Source organism: Vanacampus margaritifer, chromosome 3 (assembly GCF_051991255.1).
Source record: "Vanacampus margaritifer isolate UIUO_Vmar chromosome 3, RoL_Vmar_1.0, whole genome shotgun sequence".
Lineage (NCBI taxonomy): Eukaryota > Metazoa > Chordata > Actinopteri > Syngnathiformes > Syngnathidae > Vanacampus > Vanacampus margaritifer.
The window spans coordinates 4128034-4147513 of record NC_135434.1 but is presented as its reverse complement, the minus strand read 5'-3'; the positions used below and the strand labels follow the sequence as shown (position 1 = coordinate 4147513).

Below are 19480 nucleotides of genomic sequence, written 5' to 3'. Positions count from 1 at the left end.
GAAATCATCTTTCCCCATTCTCCCCCATAAATCTTTAGGTTTGTACTGTACTAGATTTTATAAGCCTATGCGGTTCCCATTACGGGTTAGCATTAGCATTAAGCTAGCAGACTGAAACACTAAGCTATGTAGCGGTTTTAAATACAAAATGTGTTTTTTCTCCTCGTTGTATATTTTGCTTGATTACAATGCTCAAGGGTATGTTAGCCTGCTAAGCTAGCACAAATTGCTAATGTTTGATGATCAATAAGGACAGCTTAGCTTTAACATTGTTGCGGCTGAATGTCATTTTTATACATACATTTTATACTCTGCTGTATTTTATGATGATATTTATTATTTTTTGTGTTTTTATTTTTATTTTTTAATCAGGCAGTGAGAATGTCACTGAGCATGTCATTTGGAGCCTAAAAGCCATTATTAGGTTTAGCTAGCAGACTGAAGCGCTAAGCTATGGAGTGGTTTTAAATAAAAAATGTGTTTTTTCTCCTAGTTTTATATTTTGCTTAATTACAATGCTCAAGGGTATGTTAGCATGCTATGCTAACACAAATTGCTTATGTTTGATGATCAATAAGGACAGTTTAGCTTTAACATTGTTGCGGCTGAATGACATTTTTATACATACAGTAACTTTATACTGTGCTGTATTTTATGATGATATTAATTATTTTTTATTTGTTATTTTTAATCAGGCAGTAATTTGGGGCCTGAGACCCATTAGCGGGTTTAGCATAATCAGACTTGTCAAATTAAAAAGAGAGAATATTTAGAAGGATTTTGAAATAATACTAATATTAAATTTTTCATGTTTTTATTCCATGCTCTTTTTTTCATACAGCAATCTCTTTCATCCATAACCTCTCATGCTGTCATATCAGTTTATTTTTATATGCGCATGACCCAAAACTGTCTCAAATGGAATTATTTATTTTCAAATTGTACAAACAGACTATAGTTATTTTATGCAGACATCATAACAAACTGCCAACTGTTACCACAAAACAAACCACGAGACAATGGATTCACTTGTAATCATTTTTTAAATACATGGACGTGAAATACATTTGCGCCGACGTTGTCGCTAGACTAATTGCCAGATCGTACAATCAATCACGGCGATTGAAACTGCGGGAGGTAACAAATGTCTTCCTTTGCCTTTTCCCTGAATTCACTTTAAATTGACGCAGCTGCTCGCCCGGTGATTTTTCACGTTTTATCAATCAACTAAATTGGAGTTGTGAGGCCAACCTGTCACTCGCACTACCTCTTACACATGACCTGAATAATTAAGTGCACGTCGATATGTAAAAATCCCAGATTGCCATGTGCGTATTTTTTCATAGCACAGCAAGGCTCACTCGCACCATCTGTTATTCACACTGAATTGCAAATCCCGAGTGAATTGAAAAAAAAAGACCCCCCAAAAAAAATCGCTCTACCTCATTCTGTTCGCACTTTTAAGGCCAAACAATGACAAAAACGACGAGAATTCTCACACAGCTCAATAGACACAATTTCCTCTCATTTTCCTTTTCACTTCCTCAAAATGACTCGAATCATAGAAAAACATGTACGTATTGAAATTCTTTCAAAGCGCGACCTTACATTTGACACTAAAATAGAACCTTGTTCCTTATCCTCAGTGTGCGCCAGAGGCAATGTAAAAAAAAAAAAAAGTGTCTCAAAAAGAGAGGGAGCCGAAGTCCTGAGTATAATGAATTATTAAACCTGGTAAACAATCTATATTTAGATGGCAGTTAAGACGTATTGAATGTTTGTGTGAGCGTGTCTTTTTATAATTTTTTTTTTTTTATTGTCATGCGGTAATAGACAACAAATATTGTCTAGTCGTGGTTGCTTGGGGAAATGGAGGACACGCCAAAGAACTGATTACATGCTGTTAAATATTCATGAGCATCAGTCAACGCCTGGTTCCAAACATTTGCACTTGTAAATAACATTATAGAGGAAGATTGAGAGTTCACAGGTTCTGGGTTCGAATCTTGCCTCCGGCCCTCTTGTTGTGGAGTTTGCGCTTTCTTCTGATTTTTTTTTCTACTTACGCTGACCTCCCACATTTGAAAAACATTTTAGGTTCAGTTGAGACTGTAAATTCTGGTCCAGCGTTGTGAATGTTTGTGTCTATATTGCTAGATGACCTTCGCAATTGATCCTTATTTGTTGCTTCTCGTTATAGTTTAGATGAGTTTTATTTTGAATTTAAACTTTCAAAGCAGCATTAAAATTACAGCAGTAAAATATTTGGGTAAAAAAAAAAAATGCATTTTTTTTCTCAATTGAACATGGTGTTTTTTTTCTTTTTTTTAACAAAATATAGAATATTTGCTACAGAACAAACATGCCTTCTGTTTCAATTCTTTTTAGTAAGTCACAATGTCCAGTCACTTGAGAGCTTTTTTGGTCAGCCACTCATGTTGTCCTTGGGGTTAACTAGTACCCGCTGTCACCATTTTTTTCCAATATTTTTTATAAATATATTGTGCTCTGTTTAAACGTCCACTCACCCTTACTGATGACAGTCAGTGATATCGGTTATTACCTCGACTTTTTAAAACCATGCTCAACTATCAAAACATTAATCGACCCATCCCTAGTAGGCATACAGCTCCAAAGGGCCGTGTTGTATCGAGTTTTTTTTTTTATAACTTTTCAAACAGTTTCAAGCTTTTTAAAAAATATATTTATTTTAGGGGTGTCAGGCGAATAAATCACAAGACTTTAATAGTTAACCCATGATTAATCACAAATTTTATATCTGTTCTAAATGTACAATAAAATATTTTTTCATACACTTCTTAACATAAAAGTGGAAAAAAATGTTAACTAATAGAAATCTGAATGCATTTTTTTAGTCATTGATACAGTCATTTCATAATAATTCTTAAAATTGAGTTAAAATTAAAGTGAGTGTGATATTGATTTGTGTTTAGGTCATTTTTCTGCCACTAGATGGCATAATTGCATTTCTAAAACGTTGGTGACAGTTAAGTACATTTTTCTTTTCATATTAAGAGCTATCTCATCTTGAACATTTAGTGACTTAAATTGTAAAGTAAAGGGCCGGTTAATCGCGTATTTAAAAAATGTTTGCCGTTAAAGGAACTTGAAATTAATTTAATAATTAAAACTAATTTTGACACCCCTAATTTATTTACAATAATTTTGTAATGTGCAGAACATTTTTAAGCCATGAAAAAGTACCTAAATTTAACAGACAATCCGCTTTATTAGACGACCAATCCACCTGATTAGTTCGTTAAATCAAACTTCCACTGAACTTCATTGATACTGTAAAAAAATGTCTGAAATGAAAACAAAAAAAAGTATGACCGGTGTTGCTTACCCGTGCTGAGTGGCACATCGAGAGCGCAGACTGAGGTACCATGTTCCGGTCTGAGGGTAAGGAATCCTGAGTTTGGTGATATTAGTGGAGGTGTTCACGGAGAGGAAAAACCCGGCAACAGATTCTACAAAAGAGCAAAACAAAGACAATTGCAGCAAACTTACGGTACAAACTTTTGAAGGCATTGCTGATTTGCATCTGAGTTGGCCGTACCCGATTCACATTTCAATGATGAGTTGTGCCAAAGGAAGAGCGGCATCCCGTGAGTCAGGCAGCCGTGCACGGTGACATTCTTGCCTTTAAGCGTCGACTGTAACGCACAAGATGAGAAAGCCTCAGTAGAATGCGGAAAAACAATCATGAATGTAATATAAAAGATAAAACCAGATCCCGCCCTGTGATGTGAATTTGCCCGGGACTTCCGGTATATGCAACCGTAATGACGACAAGCGGTGCGGAAAATAACGGCTGGGAAACAGATTCCAATCTACTCGTGCCTTAACTTCGCAGTAAATAAACTTGTTGTGAGTCCAGAGGTGGCAAATTCAGGTCCAGAAAGTAAAAACCCTGCCACAGTTTGGTTTAGCCTCAGGTGCTAGCTAGCTAGCTCCCATAGAGCTCGTTTACCTGCTATGGAGCTAGCTAGCTAGCTCCCATAGAGCTCGTTTACCTGCTATGGAGCTAGCTAGCTAGCTAGCTAGGGGCTAAAGTCAAACTGTGACAGGGTATTTACTTTCTGGACCTGAATTTGCCACCTCTGGATGAGTCATTTATTGCCAAACAACTTTTAGTTGGAAAAGAAAATGCAGCATAGCGTATAGTGTGGTTAAGCGGAGACCGTGTTGATAAATGAAAGGAGCCGGCAGACACTTTGCCAGGTGCTTCCTGGAGTCACCATCTGACTCAATCAAACCCAATTTAAAAACTGGGCCCGTAATGAGTCCTGCACCTCCCTGGGTTGCCCTTGCGCTTCCCTCCCAAAGCAACAAAGGGCAAACTCTGCTCAGGAAGTTCAGATTGAATTGCACTTTTCCAACAACTTTTGGTGACGGCAACCTGCAAAAAAGTCTTACTGGCTTCAAGGGGTCCTCTGTTGTGCAGCGCGTGCGTGTGTGATCGTGCGGCCTCGAGGGGCCAACTGCCAGATAACGAGGCACTCTGCGTTTATGGCATCTTCGATTTCACGTTTTAAAGAGAATATAAAGCCACACAGAATGAAATTACAGATCAGTAAAAAGGACCGCATTGAAAAGGGCTTTCTTGGTCTCAAGGACGGCTCCCGTCTGTGCGCCATCAAACTTGTGGCCAGGAAGATGTCGCAGCAAACAAATAAATCACTCAGGAGCCTTGAGATACGAGATACATTGAGATACATTCAAGAGCGACAAAATGAGAAAGTCACGTTTGAAGTTAGGATGCTTAACAGCTACAGTTCAGTTGAGAGAGTAATGTCAAATCTGGAAACAGGGTGTGTGCAAAAGGCGGGTTCGAGGGGGAATCCACAAGTCCCCTGTCGGTCAAATATTTTGAATTGGCAACAAATGTCAGGTAGATTTAAGAGTATTCAGGTAACTTGTAGCGAGTATTTCAGTAAAATTGGGAGTATTAGGGTAACACAGTTAGAGAGTATTTTAGTAAATTAAGAGTATTTAGGTAACTTTTAGACAGTATTTCAGTGAATGCAGGAGTATATTAAGGTCATTTTTAGGTCATATTTTAGTAAGTTTAAGAGTATTTAGAGTATCTCAGTAAATTTAAGTGTTTAAAAAAAAAAACTTTAGGAAGTAGTTTAGCAGATTTAAGACTATTTAGGTAACTTGTAGGCAGTATTTCAGAAAAAAAATTGTATTTGGGTAATTAAGTGGGTATTTCTGTAAAATTAAGAGTATTAAGGTAACATTTAGGGAGTATTTCAGGTAAATGAAATAGTATTAAGGTAACTTTCAGGGAATATTTTAGTGAATTTAGGAGTGTTAAGATCATTTTTAGGGACTATTTCAGTATTTAGGGAAGTTTTATGGAGTATTTCAGTAAATTTAAGAGTAACTAGTTGACTTTTAGTAAGTACTTGAGGAAATCCAGGAGTGTTTAGGGCACATTGTACATTGGTCCGACATGTTTCATGTTGGTCATTATGGTGGTAGCGTGTATTTTTTCAGTTGGTGTCAAAAGTCTGCCTGCGTACCGTGTTTGAAAGACGCAATCCTCCTTTCATTTCTCATAATGGGCAAGCTCCCGCTTTGCTCCATTCTACACGGCTGTCTGCATTTGTAACGTTTGTCATATTTGTCTGCTTTGTTAGTATTCACAGGCGTTTGTAAAGTCACATTTTTTGTCAACATTTGCCTCAGTAATCCATTTACCGGTGCCGGATCCGTTCGGCGAAGGGCTGAGCCGCGATTTAATCAGCTGTCTCCTGACAGCACGGCGCTTGATAAATGCCGGTTGATATTACTTCTCTTTTATTTGGTGCGTTTGGTGGCGAGCATGCGCCGCAGAGGCCGTCAATGTCAACTGATGCACGAAGGAGGAAGAAGTTGGCTGGAAAGAAGCACCCCTGCACATTGCACTACCCAAACTAATTAAAATAAACTTTCATTTGGCTCCTTAATGTACACGCTTTCCCGTCGATGTGATTTGCAAGAGGGGGGGGAAAAACAGCTAAATTGCCTTTTGCAAGACGCTCACCAATTTGTGTTGACTCAGTTCAACACCTCCTGCTAAATAAGTTTCTCAAAGGAGGAGCATCACTGATTAAAAAAAAAAACAGGGTGATGTACAAAAGCTAATAAGACATACAGAGTGCCAAAGACTAACTCATTAAAGCGCACATAAGCCTGACTTCAAGAAAACTTTGAAAATTGGATCTAAAGAGATTAAATGGATGAGTAGGGGTAAAAAAAAAAAGAAAAAAAAAAGTCATGTTGCATCTGCTTTCGCCGTCTTTTATAAAGAGTGACGCAATGCAGACGAGATGTTCGCTTTTGTGGCTCCAAATCTGCCAGGGTTCCCCCAATGGAAGCTTGTGACAAGCAAGCGACACTTCATGGCTTGGGAGGGGGAAAAAAAACGTATAAAATATAAAATAATAAAGCGTGACAGCCTCTCACAAGGTTTCATCATGCCATCACGCCCGCAAGTTCAATTACACGTGTGTGGATATTGTGGACATGTGGGAGGGTGCTGGGGAGCATTTGAGGAGAACAAAAAACGGGGGTTAGCATTAGCATTAGCGTCTGTCTGTGAGGTGACAGTAATCACCGTCACTCCACGACATCAGTCAATAAAGCTTCCGATGAATTATTCAGTCCATTAATCTCATTTCCTGGAGCGGAAGCGGGAGGAAAAGGCGCATGTGACTGTTTGCTTTCTTGCCGCGTGCTTAGATGAGATGATCAATTTTGTTGACTGGGGATGAAAGGCGTGTTTGCGTGTCGCACAATGCGGAAGGAACAGAAGGGAAACGGCATCCAGGTAGAATTTACAGTCTGCGTGATGCACCTGTTGGAGCCAGTGCGAAAAACGAGCTGTGTTCGACAACACTTATTTTCAGACCAGTCTGGTATTCACTATTTTGAACACTCACGCAAACTGAGTACCGCTAACTTTTGGTATTAAAATGTTATTTATCACAATGACAAAATATAATGCGCATAAACCTTTTTTTTCTGATGTGTTCAAACTGCCGCAGTATAGTGCCAACTACTGTCGAGGAGGACTTACTCGATGTCATTTTTTTTTTTTGCTTAAGTATCAATGGCTGGTATCGGTAGCCTCCACAAATACCCAATACCACTAAATAAGGGCGGTATCGGCCCAATATGTCAATCCCTAGTCACTATCTAATATTTTTCGAATTTTTAGAACCAATCACGTCACGCTGTGATTGGTCAACTGCTGGTCACATGACATATGGACGCCATCTTGTCAAACTGAGTTGGCCAAACGCTCTCTATATAAACGGACAGACAAAAATATCTGTACATGGAGACAGTGATAGTAATATGACAGCGTATTAGGGCCACGTCTAATTAGTTTGTTTTTTTTTGGGCGGGGGCAATATTCCAAGAAAAAAACTTTATAAAAAAATATATATATTTATACGTGGCCCTAATACTTTGTTGTATAATAATCATTCTTGGACAGGATTTTAAAAAAAAAAATGTATGGGAAATAAAACTGTTAGCCTGATAACATAATAACCACTTTCTTGAACATTTTCAGCAAACGAGAAAAAGAACAACAAACAGTGACATTAATGTAAAAATGACTTTGACAAATATGCTATTAGGCTAACGTTACGTTTATGTAGTTTGACAGTCAACTGGGGATGGCAAAAGAATTTTGGAAGAAACGTTCAGGGGAAAGCGTCCACTTTCTTCCGATACGGCACTGTCACGGAATGTCATTCAAATGCGCAGGTGTACCCAACGTGTGTAAACAGTAAACCTTAAGCTACTTAAAAGCTCAAACGACTTGTGCGCTGTGCACAAAGATATAAAACGCCATCCATCTATCAATCCGCCAAGAAGAGAGGAAGACGGCATATTGTGCCCGGCTTACATTTGAAGGGAACAGTCAAAAGTTTTCAGTTGGGATTGGATGTGTCATCCGCTTGTTATTTCAACACTGACTGACTGCTTTCTATTAAAAGTCCATCTGGCAGCTCCCCAGCTTGTGTCTCCCCGCAGACCTCCAGAGTCACTGCAGGTGCATTTGTTAATGCCATTACCAGCTGAAGGACAACTTAACAAAGACATATCCAACTCCTCCTGACAGATTCTTTATGCATTTTACCCAGCTCTACCTGCAGTGTCACAATTTGAAAGTGACTCCACTATTGCAGCTCCCAAAACATGTGATAGATATTCAGTATTTAACTCATTAACTGCCATTGACGCCTATAGACGTCAAAAATTCATTTGAACTATTTCTATTAGTTTAACATTTTTGTTAACAAAGGTATGAAAACCTAGATTTTTTTTTTATTGCACATTTAGAACAGATATAAAATGTGTTATTAATCGTGAGTTAACTAGTGAAGCCATGCGATTAATTACAATAAAAAAAATAATAATCACCTGACGCCCCTAATTTTTAATAATCTTTTCTTTTTTTAATCGTGAGTCAACTAGTAAAGTCATGCGATTAATTACGATTAAAAAATTTAATCACCCAACGCCCCTAATTTTTTAATAATCTTTTCTTTAAAAAAGAAAAAAACATTTAAAAATTAAGGGCGTCAGGCAATTAAAATTTGTCATTGTAATTAATTGCATGACTTCACTAGTTCACTCACGATATTATATCTGTTCTGAATATACAATAAAAAAAATCTAGGTTTTCACTCTTGTTGACAAAAATAGGAAAAAAAATAGAAATAGTTCAAATTAATTTTTGACGTCTATAGCCATCAATGGCAGTGAATGAGTTAATAATAAACTAAAAGAAAGAGTGCTAGTCAGTCCTTTCCCTCAATATGTGTTGATATAAAATCACCACAGAAGAAACTCACCATGTTGAGCTTGAGCTCCATGTTGAGAACGCCACCGCTGTCTAAAACGGGCATGAGGTTGATGGCGAACACGGCCGCTCGGTCCGGCGGGATGGAAATATTTGGCCCGAAGAAGACGTAGAAGTGCACAGAGAACGTGTCCAGCTCGTTGCGAAGAGTCGGGCGGATGGGCCAGCACTTGTTGGTGTCGCTCGGGGGAGCCAGGTAAACCACGCTGTCCCCCGAGGCGCGCGGGCGAGTGGCGTTGTACCACGGGTCCCCCGGGGCCGTCGCCGCCAGGCTGTCGGACAAGGAGAGCGCCATCGCCGTGCCGAACGACTGCGGCATGTTCATGGATGAGCTGGCCGGGGGCTGCTCCTTGGATGCGTTGGACTTGGTGCAGTCTAGATAGGACAGAAGGGGAGCAAACGGCTGAGTTGATATGGTCCCACGCTAAACAGAGTAAAATTTACACTTGGAAGAGAGTTAAATATTCAGAGTAAATTTTACTGAAAGTATTTTAGTGTGTACGAAAGAATTTTCCTATCCCATGAAAAAAACTATTAAAGATTTTTCACTATACGGAAGAGGTTTAGGGCCAGTGAAGAGGGGGGGGGGAAGGGTTGGCAGGATTCTGACTTTATTCTCATAATTCAGATTTTAAAGTGAGAATCTGACTTTAATCTCAGAATTCTCACTTTAAAGTCAATCAGAATTATGATATTTAAGTTAGAATTTTTACTTTAAAGTGAACTTTAAAAGGAGAATTCTGAGTGAGTACGTCAGAATTTTGACTATAAAGTGAGAATTCTGGCTTTAATCTCAGAATTCTCACTTTAAAGTGAAAATTCTGAGTGAGTACTATAAAGTAAGAATTCTGATCTTAATCTCAGAATTCTCACTTTACCACTTTAACTTCAGAATTCTCACTTTAAAGTAAATCAGAATTCTGAAATTAACTCTTTGACTGCCAGACGTTTTCAGAAATGGGATGCCGTGGGTGCCAGCCGATTTAAGCATTTTTGACTGATCTTTCAAGGTCCACAAAAATATGTGTTTGGACTATGGAAACGCACATATTACCAAATGAAAGATTGGACTCTCATCTTTCATCAGAAAAAAAAGTTTGTTTCTACCTTATTCCGTTTTTCAGTAATCAACAATAGAAAATGGTTAGTTTCACCTCTGTTTAAAAAAAAAAAAAACGTCTTTTAACGTCTTTGGCACTCCTCCATAGGATTTTACTAAACGTTATTTAACGTTTTTGGCAGTCAAAGAGTTAAAGTCAGAATTCTCAAAAATTCTGATTTGAATCTCAGAATTCTCACGTTACCACTTTAATCTCAGAATTCTGATTTCAAAGTGACGATTCTCACTTTAATCTCATAACTAGGACTTTAATCTCAGAATTGTGACGTAGAGCTACAAATTGTGGGGGGGAAGTCAGAAAGTCATAATTCTGAGAATAAAGTCTGAATTTTTACTTTAAAGTCAGAATCGTGAGAATGTGGTGAGAATTCTCAATTTAAAGTAAGCAGTGGCATAGCTCAGGTGGTAGAGTGGCGGTCTCGCAAGATGAAGGTTGTGAGGTTGTTTTTTTTAGTCAAGTAGTCAAATATACTCCAAACATTTCCTTCTCAAATTTACTTAGAAATTCTGAAACAAAAAAACGTAACTAGTTGGTTTTTTTTGTCAAGGGATAGGCCAATTATATTGTAAACAGTGAAATCTTTGAGTAAAATTTACTCTGAATATTTTCTTCCATGTTTAAATTTTACTCTGTTTCGAGTGGGACCAAATAGACCCAAATATACTCTGTTTAGAGTCAAATTTACCCTACAGAAAATATTGTGTACATATCATGAAGCGAGTTGAATTGAGTTCGCTGCCACCCAAAAAATAAAAAATAAAATCCGAATGTTGGCTTGTATGTCGAAAAACGTATAAGTCGGGTCACCCGGATGACAAAGCATCACTGTATTCTTTTTTTCATATTAAAGTCCCGAGGTTTGCTAACGTTTCGCAACTTCCATTCCATGCCAGTTTACTCGAGGCGTCGTGGTAGGCGGGAGAGCGAAGGCGGGGGCGGTAATCCATAGCAAGTCCTACACAAACAGGCAATAGCATCCCGGGTTATTGTACTTGCAGTATTAAGGCGCGCTGTGCAGAAAGAGCGGTTTGCAGATCATCCCCTTCGGCGGGCTTCTACTATGTAAACAGGAAGCTTTTTAATGAGACAGAGATTCACAGTAATTGCGAGCGGTGCGCTTTCACTGAGCACAAAGCCAGCCCCTTGCAAAAAATGCTCGTGGATGGCAACAATCAAACAGCAGACGTTACCCAGTGGGGGGAAAAAATTGCTATGGTTGTCGAAGCCCTGCCTGCTTTGAACAAATGTTGTCTATGCATGGCTGTAAGTCGTTTGTTCAAGCGGCTAAAACATAAAACACTTAAATGTTGCATATTTTTGGCTCCGGTCATTATAACTAAAGACACAGAACAAAATCGAGTGTGTGTATATGTGAGCGGACAAACAGGAGAAGCTCCATATTATTCATAATCCAAACATTTGGCTCAAAAGCAATCAAATTGACTCTCTTCAATGCCAAATTCTCCACCGAGGCTACAACCTGCGCGGTATATGCTGCAAAAAAACAACAATAATAAATAATAAAGAGCAGCCTAGTTTCACGACTTCCTGTTCGGAAAGTGTGAGGGCTCCAACAACACGTTGGATGATCCTGAAGGCTTCTTCAATTTAAGCCCACAAAAGGTCAAGTAAGATCAGGCCGGTCCAGCAGGGAGAAGACATACTGTGAATAATTAGTGCCTGCGTTGCCATGGTGACAAGGTGCACTGTAGTACAATGTGGAATAGAGGGAGGGAAACGGACTTCCCGCAGATTCCTCAGCCCGCCCGCGGGGCTGAGAGCGCGCAACATCTCTGCTCTTTGCAAGCTAAAAACAACATGTCGCAATTTAGGGAGGAACCAAGTAGAGTATTAAAGACCCCCTTTTTAAGGGAAGAACTGCCTCATAGGCCCACTGGGTCTGAATGCTTATTGAAGTTTGGTTGGAAAAACTGAAAGCCAAACCAAACAATTTTTGGGTGACATTGTTTACAATTTGCCGGCATCTACTTTCGTTGGCTTATACCACAGTGATGGCCACTAAAGGTTTATAGAAACAAACAAGAGCAGCGTTTGAAAATAATGAGGATGATAAATAATAAACACTATTTCAGCTGAGAATAGTCCCAATGTTAATAATTAATATGTATTTATGCCCTGTTGTGAACTTTAGATTGCTCATTGTCTCGCTGTTCTTTGGGAAGGGGGGGAACTTGGAAACAAAACTAACAAAAACATTTTGCGGGTATTTTGATCACATTTCATTTAGCTGAGGAATTATGTTGTCAGAAGTTTTATGGACATGTGTTTAAACTCATTCACTGGCCGTTTTTGTAATAGCTACCATTGCTTCAACCGTCCTCTTCAGTTCAGAGGCTGCATCAAAGCCTTCTGTATGCTTGAGCATAAAAACAAACAACAACATAAAAACGTATAAATACGTTTTTGGGACACTGGTAATAGTTAAAATAGAACGTATTCATACGTCTTTGGGAGTAAATTAGTTAATTCTGTTCTCGCAGAATTACTCACCGTTTCCTTGTTGAATGTTCAACAGCGAGACTTGCTTTGTGTTTTTTTATCTGGTAAAGATGTTCGTGCTTCCCCCCCCCCCCCCCCCCCAAAGACGACGTCTTTATCCGTTGCCGTGATTGGCCAAAACAAACGTGCACAAGATTCCGCATCGTCCAATCAACTCAAAATATTGTACAAGCAAGTCCCTCCTTTCCCAAATTGAAAAAAAAAATGAATTGCCATTAATTTCACTCAATTTGACGGAAATTTACTGTAGTTGGGATATTTAGTTTAGTTGTTTTTTTGTTTTTTATTATTATCTGTCACTGTTTTTTGGGGGAAATGGTATGTATCATAAGTACTAATGGTATTGGCAGTTTGTATCAAAGATTTGGGTATCGGTATTGGTATCAGACTAAAAAAAAGCGGTATCAACAATTCTCTGACAACAACAGAGCGGTACCAACGCGATGTTTTGTCCGTTGTGTACAATAGAGTCAATATCGTTAAATGCAAAAAGGGAGACAGCCGAGTGCTTGCATTGAACGGCATGACACTGTTGGAGTGTATCTTTGTTGACACGGCGCTCACCTGTAACCTGCACGCCGATGCGGAAGTAGACGTTGGCGTTCGTGAGGTATCTCTCCACCAGGATGTAGTACCATCGCTCCCAGGCGGGCACCGAGGCATCCAGCTCGCAGGGGCTCCACTCTCGGCAGTCGAGGGCACTCGAGTTGTGCACGGGGGGCGCCCGCGCTCTCAGCTTCAGCACCACGGGACAAGTGTCGCCGCTCTTGTTCTTAACGCCGCAGTTCAACAGCTGAACTTTCACCTTTGATATGTAATTGGGCACAAACACTCTGCACACACCAACCAACACACGCGAGCGCATTTTAGAGAGCGGCGGTATCGGTGTAGGTTTTCACATGAGAGGATGCAGCACAGTTACTGAGTTGTAACGATACTGTTCAATGAACAGCATCCATTGAATTGTTTTTTTTTTTTTTTATTGTGCTTGTCTTCAGGTTTGCATGTGAGCTTTAGCATATTTTGTAGCTGACTTTGGGCGGGAGCCAATCACAGGGAACATAACACCAAACAAAAAAAATAAAGAAACCATGTGTATTGAAATCCACAAACAGTTGCTTTGCCTTTGAAAAATCTGCTAACGGACAATGTAAAACGCCATTGACATGCTAACGGTTAGCATTAATAGTTAGAAATAATGGATAGTCCGTAGTGGATGATAGGCTCTCTCTTGGGTTAAATTACTTTATTGTATTGTTTATTAATTAATTTATTGGTTTGCTTGAGCTTATCCTAAATGGAATCAGCATCGAATTGGACGTCTTCAGGCCTGAATGCTTTTGGAAAAAAAAGTGGAAAAAATGCAAATGAAACAAAAGCAATTAAAATATATTCTTCCTGTTAGATCTCAATTAATAAAAACACCAAAAGAGCGTTAAGTATTCTACAACAACAACAATAATAACTTGCCAGGCAGACACATCTAGCAATAGATCAAATATCTTGGGAAAAGTTATCACAAGGCTGACTTACCAGACCAAAAAACATCATTAAAAAGTGAATGTAAAATACATCATATTGCTCCTCTGACACTTCACTTTTACAGGAAGCAAAATCAATAAAGCAGCCGAGAAAATTGCATTTTTTAATGAACAAGTTGCACTCCTAGACTACAGTAATAAGCTAGGGAAGCCAACTGAGGCAAATAAGGTTTTATTTTTATTTTTTTTTCCTCATAGTGCAGAATGATGTGATATTAGATCACAAAAAGAACGGCCAATTTCCCGGAAATGTATCAAAACTTTTATAGGGATGTTAAGCTGAGGAATTGTTTAAAAATTACTCACAGGATAACAACACCGTCACAAAGATGCTAATTGTTAGCCCGTGTGCCTGTGGAGTTTCCTGTTGTACGTTAGCAATAGCATTAAGCTAGCGGAGGCTATGCGCTTGTTTATAGCATGGCAGTAACCTTCAGATGAGCGTTGCGATAAACAGGTTGAAGCTTTTTATATTTTTTTTACTAATTTTATATACCAAACTCCCACCATAAAGCACTTAACAAATAAATTGGAAGACGACCTTGACAATTAGCATTTAAAATCGCGATCACAATATTGAGGTGAGGGGTTCACAATGACATTATTTTTCAGAATCATTCAAATTTAGTGGACTTACTTGTAAAGAGCAGATCTGTTGTGAGCAGGGATCATCTGGTCAATGAAATATCCCGGATACAGCACCGCGATCCCCACAAGCCTCTGGACAATGAGCTGAGGTTGAAACAGGTACTGGCACTCCTCAGACAGACCCTACACCAAAACGACATTGACAGACTGGATTTCAGTGACATTTTACGGATTGTGCAGGACTTTAAAGATGGCAAGAGGAAGATGGTTATCATTCAGACCATCTGCCTCCAAAAGCATGTGAGCGTAAAGTCTGTCTCAGGGATTAATAACACATTTGGGGACCCCGCACCTCCAGCGAGCCAGCCAGTGAAACGTGCACCCTCCGTTAGACTTGGTGCTGCTGCGGCGTCCCATTAAAGTGTCATGTACGTCAATCTGTGACACCAAGCTAGCTGGCAGTCTCCTCGCACGATCGGCCGCCAAATTAGTTTGAAAAGGAACAGAGCGTCACAAGTAGGACAGGTGTGAATGCCCAATGAGGCTTTTAGTTCCTGTCAAGTGATCACTCGCCCTCCTCTCTCTGTAGTCATGATTATGTGGCAAGTCATTAGTGACCCTTTGGTTGATTACACCCTGCCAGTTAGCTTTCAAATTTCATAGCACCACTTGAGTGACTTTTGAAGGCCTCCAATTACATCAATCACATTTTCATCTACCTATTCGTCCGTCCATCCATCCATCAATCCTGTCAGTTCCTGTTGCTACTATTAGCTCACTAAGACAAATATGTGGCTCAAATTTACCTAAAAATCTTAAATTATCTATGTATCCATCCATCACTATGCAGTAGCTAAGTGCCCAATAAGCTAACGCTATCCCATCGATCTTATCTATCTATCTTGCTAGCTAGCTAGCTTATCTATCTAGCTTGCTTGCTAGCTAGCTTATCTATCTAGCTTGATTGTGAAAGAGGAATAAAATTATTTTGTCCTCTTTGCGTGTTCCAAAAATGAAGATAGATTTAATGTAAGGAAAATACACCTTTGCAAAAATGATTTAATGTAAGAAAAAGGTCAGAGATCTCTGGACAAATAACTGCCTCTAATTCATCACTTAAACAGGTGGGATTCAGAGCGTCAAATGTCGCTCTTCCGCGTGCACAACGGTTTCTTATAGTTAAAAAGACCTCCTCTCTTTCATTTGTAGACAAAACATACTCTCTGGGTATTTTTCCATGAGCGATGGCGAAAACAGAGTCAGGTGTGGGTGTTCAAAACAGATTCTGTTCTCAAGGACCAAATGTGTTTTCGCACAAAACGCTGAGAAGGAACTTTTTTAGACTAAATAGTATGTCCCAGCTTAAGGTCAAATTATACTGAGAGCAACACTACTCTACCTAAAACATAAAACATTTCAACATGGTTAATAAAGAATTAGAATGTTAATAATGTATAACAATGGTTAATATATGAAATGAAGAAATTAAAAATGTTATAATATCTATCAATTGCTAGCTAGCTTATCTATTTAGCTTGCTTGCTAGCCAGCTTATCTATCTATCTATCTATCTATCTATCTATCTATCTATCTATCTATCTATCTATCTATCTATCTATCTATCTATCTATCTATCTATCTATCTATCTATCTATCTAGCAAGCTAGCTATTTAGCTAGCTAAATCACTATATCATCACTAGAGATAACGTTCATCTATCCATCTTTGTGAAGCCAACTAAAACTACATAACAATGACAAATGACAAAATGAAATATCCTTTTTATTAGGCTAGCTATTTTATACTGCTATTGTATTCCTTTCAACTATGGTACCATCACGAATGCCAGATGCACCCAAGTCAGCTATGCGAATCACTAAACTACCAAACGGCCCGACAAATGAATAAACAACATTTAAGTGAGGGGGGGAAATGAGCCTGTGTCGGTATTGTTGTGGCACTAATAAGAGTCTCGTTGTTTATCAGGGCAACCAGCACGTGGGAGAACAAAGACGGATGGCCAGACGCTCGGCTACACAGTCGATATCTTTCACATCTCATATCGCCTCCCATTAAATCCCTCATTGAACGCCGAGCTTTGCATGATGGGTAATCAGGAGGTGGCACGCTGGGCTGATAAGCAGTTAAACCAGACAGTGTTAAATGGCACCATTATGTGCCAGGCTAGTTTTAGTCAATGAGGTTGAAACTGTAAAAATAAATGACACAAACATGAATGACTAGGCGACATGGAGTGTGAAGGAACAACACCTCTGATCTTGCTAACACAGACACTGCGGCTAATGTTAGCACACCAAGATATGGCATGACCAAAGAACTATCCATAGTAAAAATAAAAAACATGGTTGGGGGTTTTCAGTAGTTTTCTGAATAATTCTACACTTTTTTTCTTCACTATTTTCTATTTATGCAGCATTTAATTAATGATGTTAGTCATGATATTTAGTCAGGCAGTAGAAGGGCCACCACAGGAGTGTCATGTGGGGCCTTAGAAACATTAGCGTTGTGGGTAGAGCTAGCATGTTTTCATACTTTATCACTTCATTAATATTAATAGTTCAATTAATTATAAGTATAATTATTGATTATTAATTAAACCCACCAACTCCTATGCCTGAATCTTTGAAATAATTACAACAGTCTTATTACAGACAAAATAACTTTTTTTATTTTTTGCTTTTGCTTTTTTGCAAAAATTTGACATGATTGAGCTTTGGGGTGTGCACAAACACCTCCAAACTTTTCCACCCCCCCCATATTACAGATGACTACAGCAGGATTTATTACACTTTAAATGCGTGTGTGCAAGCAGGCATGTATGCATTATTCCTCGCCGGGTGGAAAATGGCCTCAGATAGCAGAATTTAGAAAAAAGCTATGAGTTTTCCATCTCCGCCTTGTGTCATTGGCGTCCCCAAACAGAGCCAATTGTACATCTTAGGCAATTTCCGATGACATTCATGATTTTTTTTTGTGTGTGTGTGTGTGTGTGTGTGTTTTGCTGTGGTATTTTACGTCGACCGCTGGAGACCACAAAGGAAAGCACAAACAAGCGGCAGCGACGGCGGCAGGTAAATTGCCTGCAATGGAAATCAGCTGGTGTTGATGTGACCACGCAGACGGACGCGACGAGATGAAGAAAAACTCTTCAGACACGGTTCTGCCTCTTTAGATTTTCTGCAGCACAAGCCAGAATACTAATCTCTTTCAATACATCAATCGTGAGGATTTTCTTTCTTTTTTTTTTTCAGGTGAAGAAAAGGCAAGTGACCAAAGGGGAACCTGAGCTTGTGCAAGGAATACTTTGAACCCGCATTCATCACGGGGGATGATACGTTCGACACCCACCTGCGCTATAGGTGAAAATCTGTGATGTAGTGAGACATCAAGATCTAAGTAATCTTTAGATACAGCTTGAGATACGATTCCGAATTTAATTTTTTTTTTTTATTGCTACTCTCAGTTGAGTGAATAATACATCTATAGTCTGCTAGCTAATGCTAGCTAGGCAATGAATACCATCAGATATGAATTGGTCTTTATACTGCCCCCCTGTGGCCAAGTCATGCACACAACCGAACGAGCGGCACGATGTACATTGAATTGAATGAGGAAGTGTGACAAAACCTTTTTATTTTGAAGCATTTTGGCGCTTGGTAAACATTCAACATAGAGACAGAGGAATGGTGCATTTTGTTTTTGTTCTTTGAATCCATTTAGAAAAGGTACGACTATTTAGTAAATGCCATTACCATTTTATAACCAGAAGTGGTAAAACGGTTTGAAACAGAGCACTCAATAATCATATAAAGTACTATAAAGTACTATTTTAGTATACTTTTTTTAATTCATGGAAATGCAACAATAATTTGCATATAAAATAAAATGATACAGAGATGGTTTTCACGTTGAATGGACGATTGATCGATCCAGATCAACGTTGACGGGGGTTTTTTCCCCATTGCAAGCTTCAACAATAACGCTTGCTGATGCCGCATCATTATGTTTCCATCCGGAAGGGCAAGGCGGCGCGTTTGGGGTCAATAGGTCAGCCGATCTATCACTTGGGTCGTCCAATCACAGCAGAGCTCATAAATGGGATGAAAAATAATGACTACGCAGTCACATCCTTTAACGCTCCCCCCCCCCAGAGCTTTATGAACGCCACCGCCGCGATGACAGCCGATCATAAAAGCAGTCAAGTGTGGATCTATTTTAGTCGTCAGAGGAGCGACTATGAGCGGGACGCGGCGGCAAAAAAAAAAACACCTGACACTTACACACCGCACACAAGATAATGAGCTTATAATATCTCAAATTAAAGATCATCAACCCAAATCTGCCATCTGCGCTGCGGTGACTAATAATCTTAATGGTTTATTTATGAAAACTATTGTACCATGGTGTGCGTTACTATGGCTACCTGTTGCTGTGCTGTGTTACTCTGATTAGTGAGATCCAGTGCGCTGCGGAATAACGTCTGCAGATGAGACTTTACATTGAAAATAGTGACCACAAGCTGTGATTGAGCTGTCACTAAGCAACAAAAGATTCAATTATGGCTCATTTTTGTCCTTGGAGCTGGATTCATTTGACATAATTACCGGCGTTATGAAGCTGTTGTGCGCCTCCCTCACATATCTTGCAGCTACTTTTGTATAATGCAGACCATACACAACCATGAATATTTGTGTGAATGCTGAAGAATTCCCACATATGTTATTGTGATTTTGACTTGCTTCAAAAATTCAAGCCTCCCGAGGTATAGATCGTCTGATTCCGCATTACGTACAGGTTTG

At 39.2% G+C, this 19480-nt stretch overlaps 1 protein-coding gene across 1 annotated transcript in view; it reads right to left on the bottom strand.

Moving 5' to 3' along the window:
• Positions 1 to 19480, bottom strand: part of tmem8b (transmembrane protein 8B) — a 44212-nt gene that overhangs the window by 17362 nt on the left and 7370 nt on the right. Inside the window, exons 4-8 of the mRNA XM_077560477.1 lie at positions 14710 to 14843; positions 13096 to 13364; positions 8883 to 9265; positions 3581 to 3677; positions 3368 to 3491 (exon numbers count right to left, since the gene is read on the bottom strand). Coding sequence (XP_077416603.1) covers positions 3368 to 3491; positions 3581 to 3677; positions 8883 to 9265; positions 13096 to 13364; positions 14710 to 14843 — 1007 coding nt within the window. The remainder of the gene's footprint in view (positions 1 to 3367; positions 3492 to 3580; positions 3678 to 8882; positions 9266 to 13095; positions 13365 to 14709; positions 14844 to 19480) is intronic.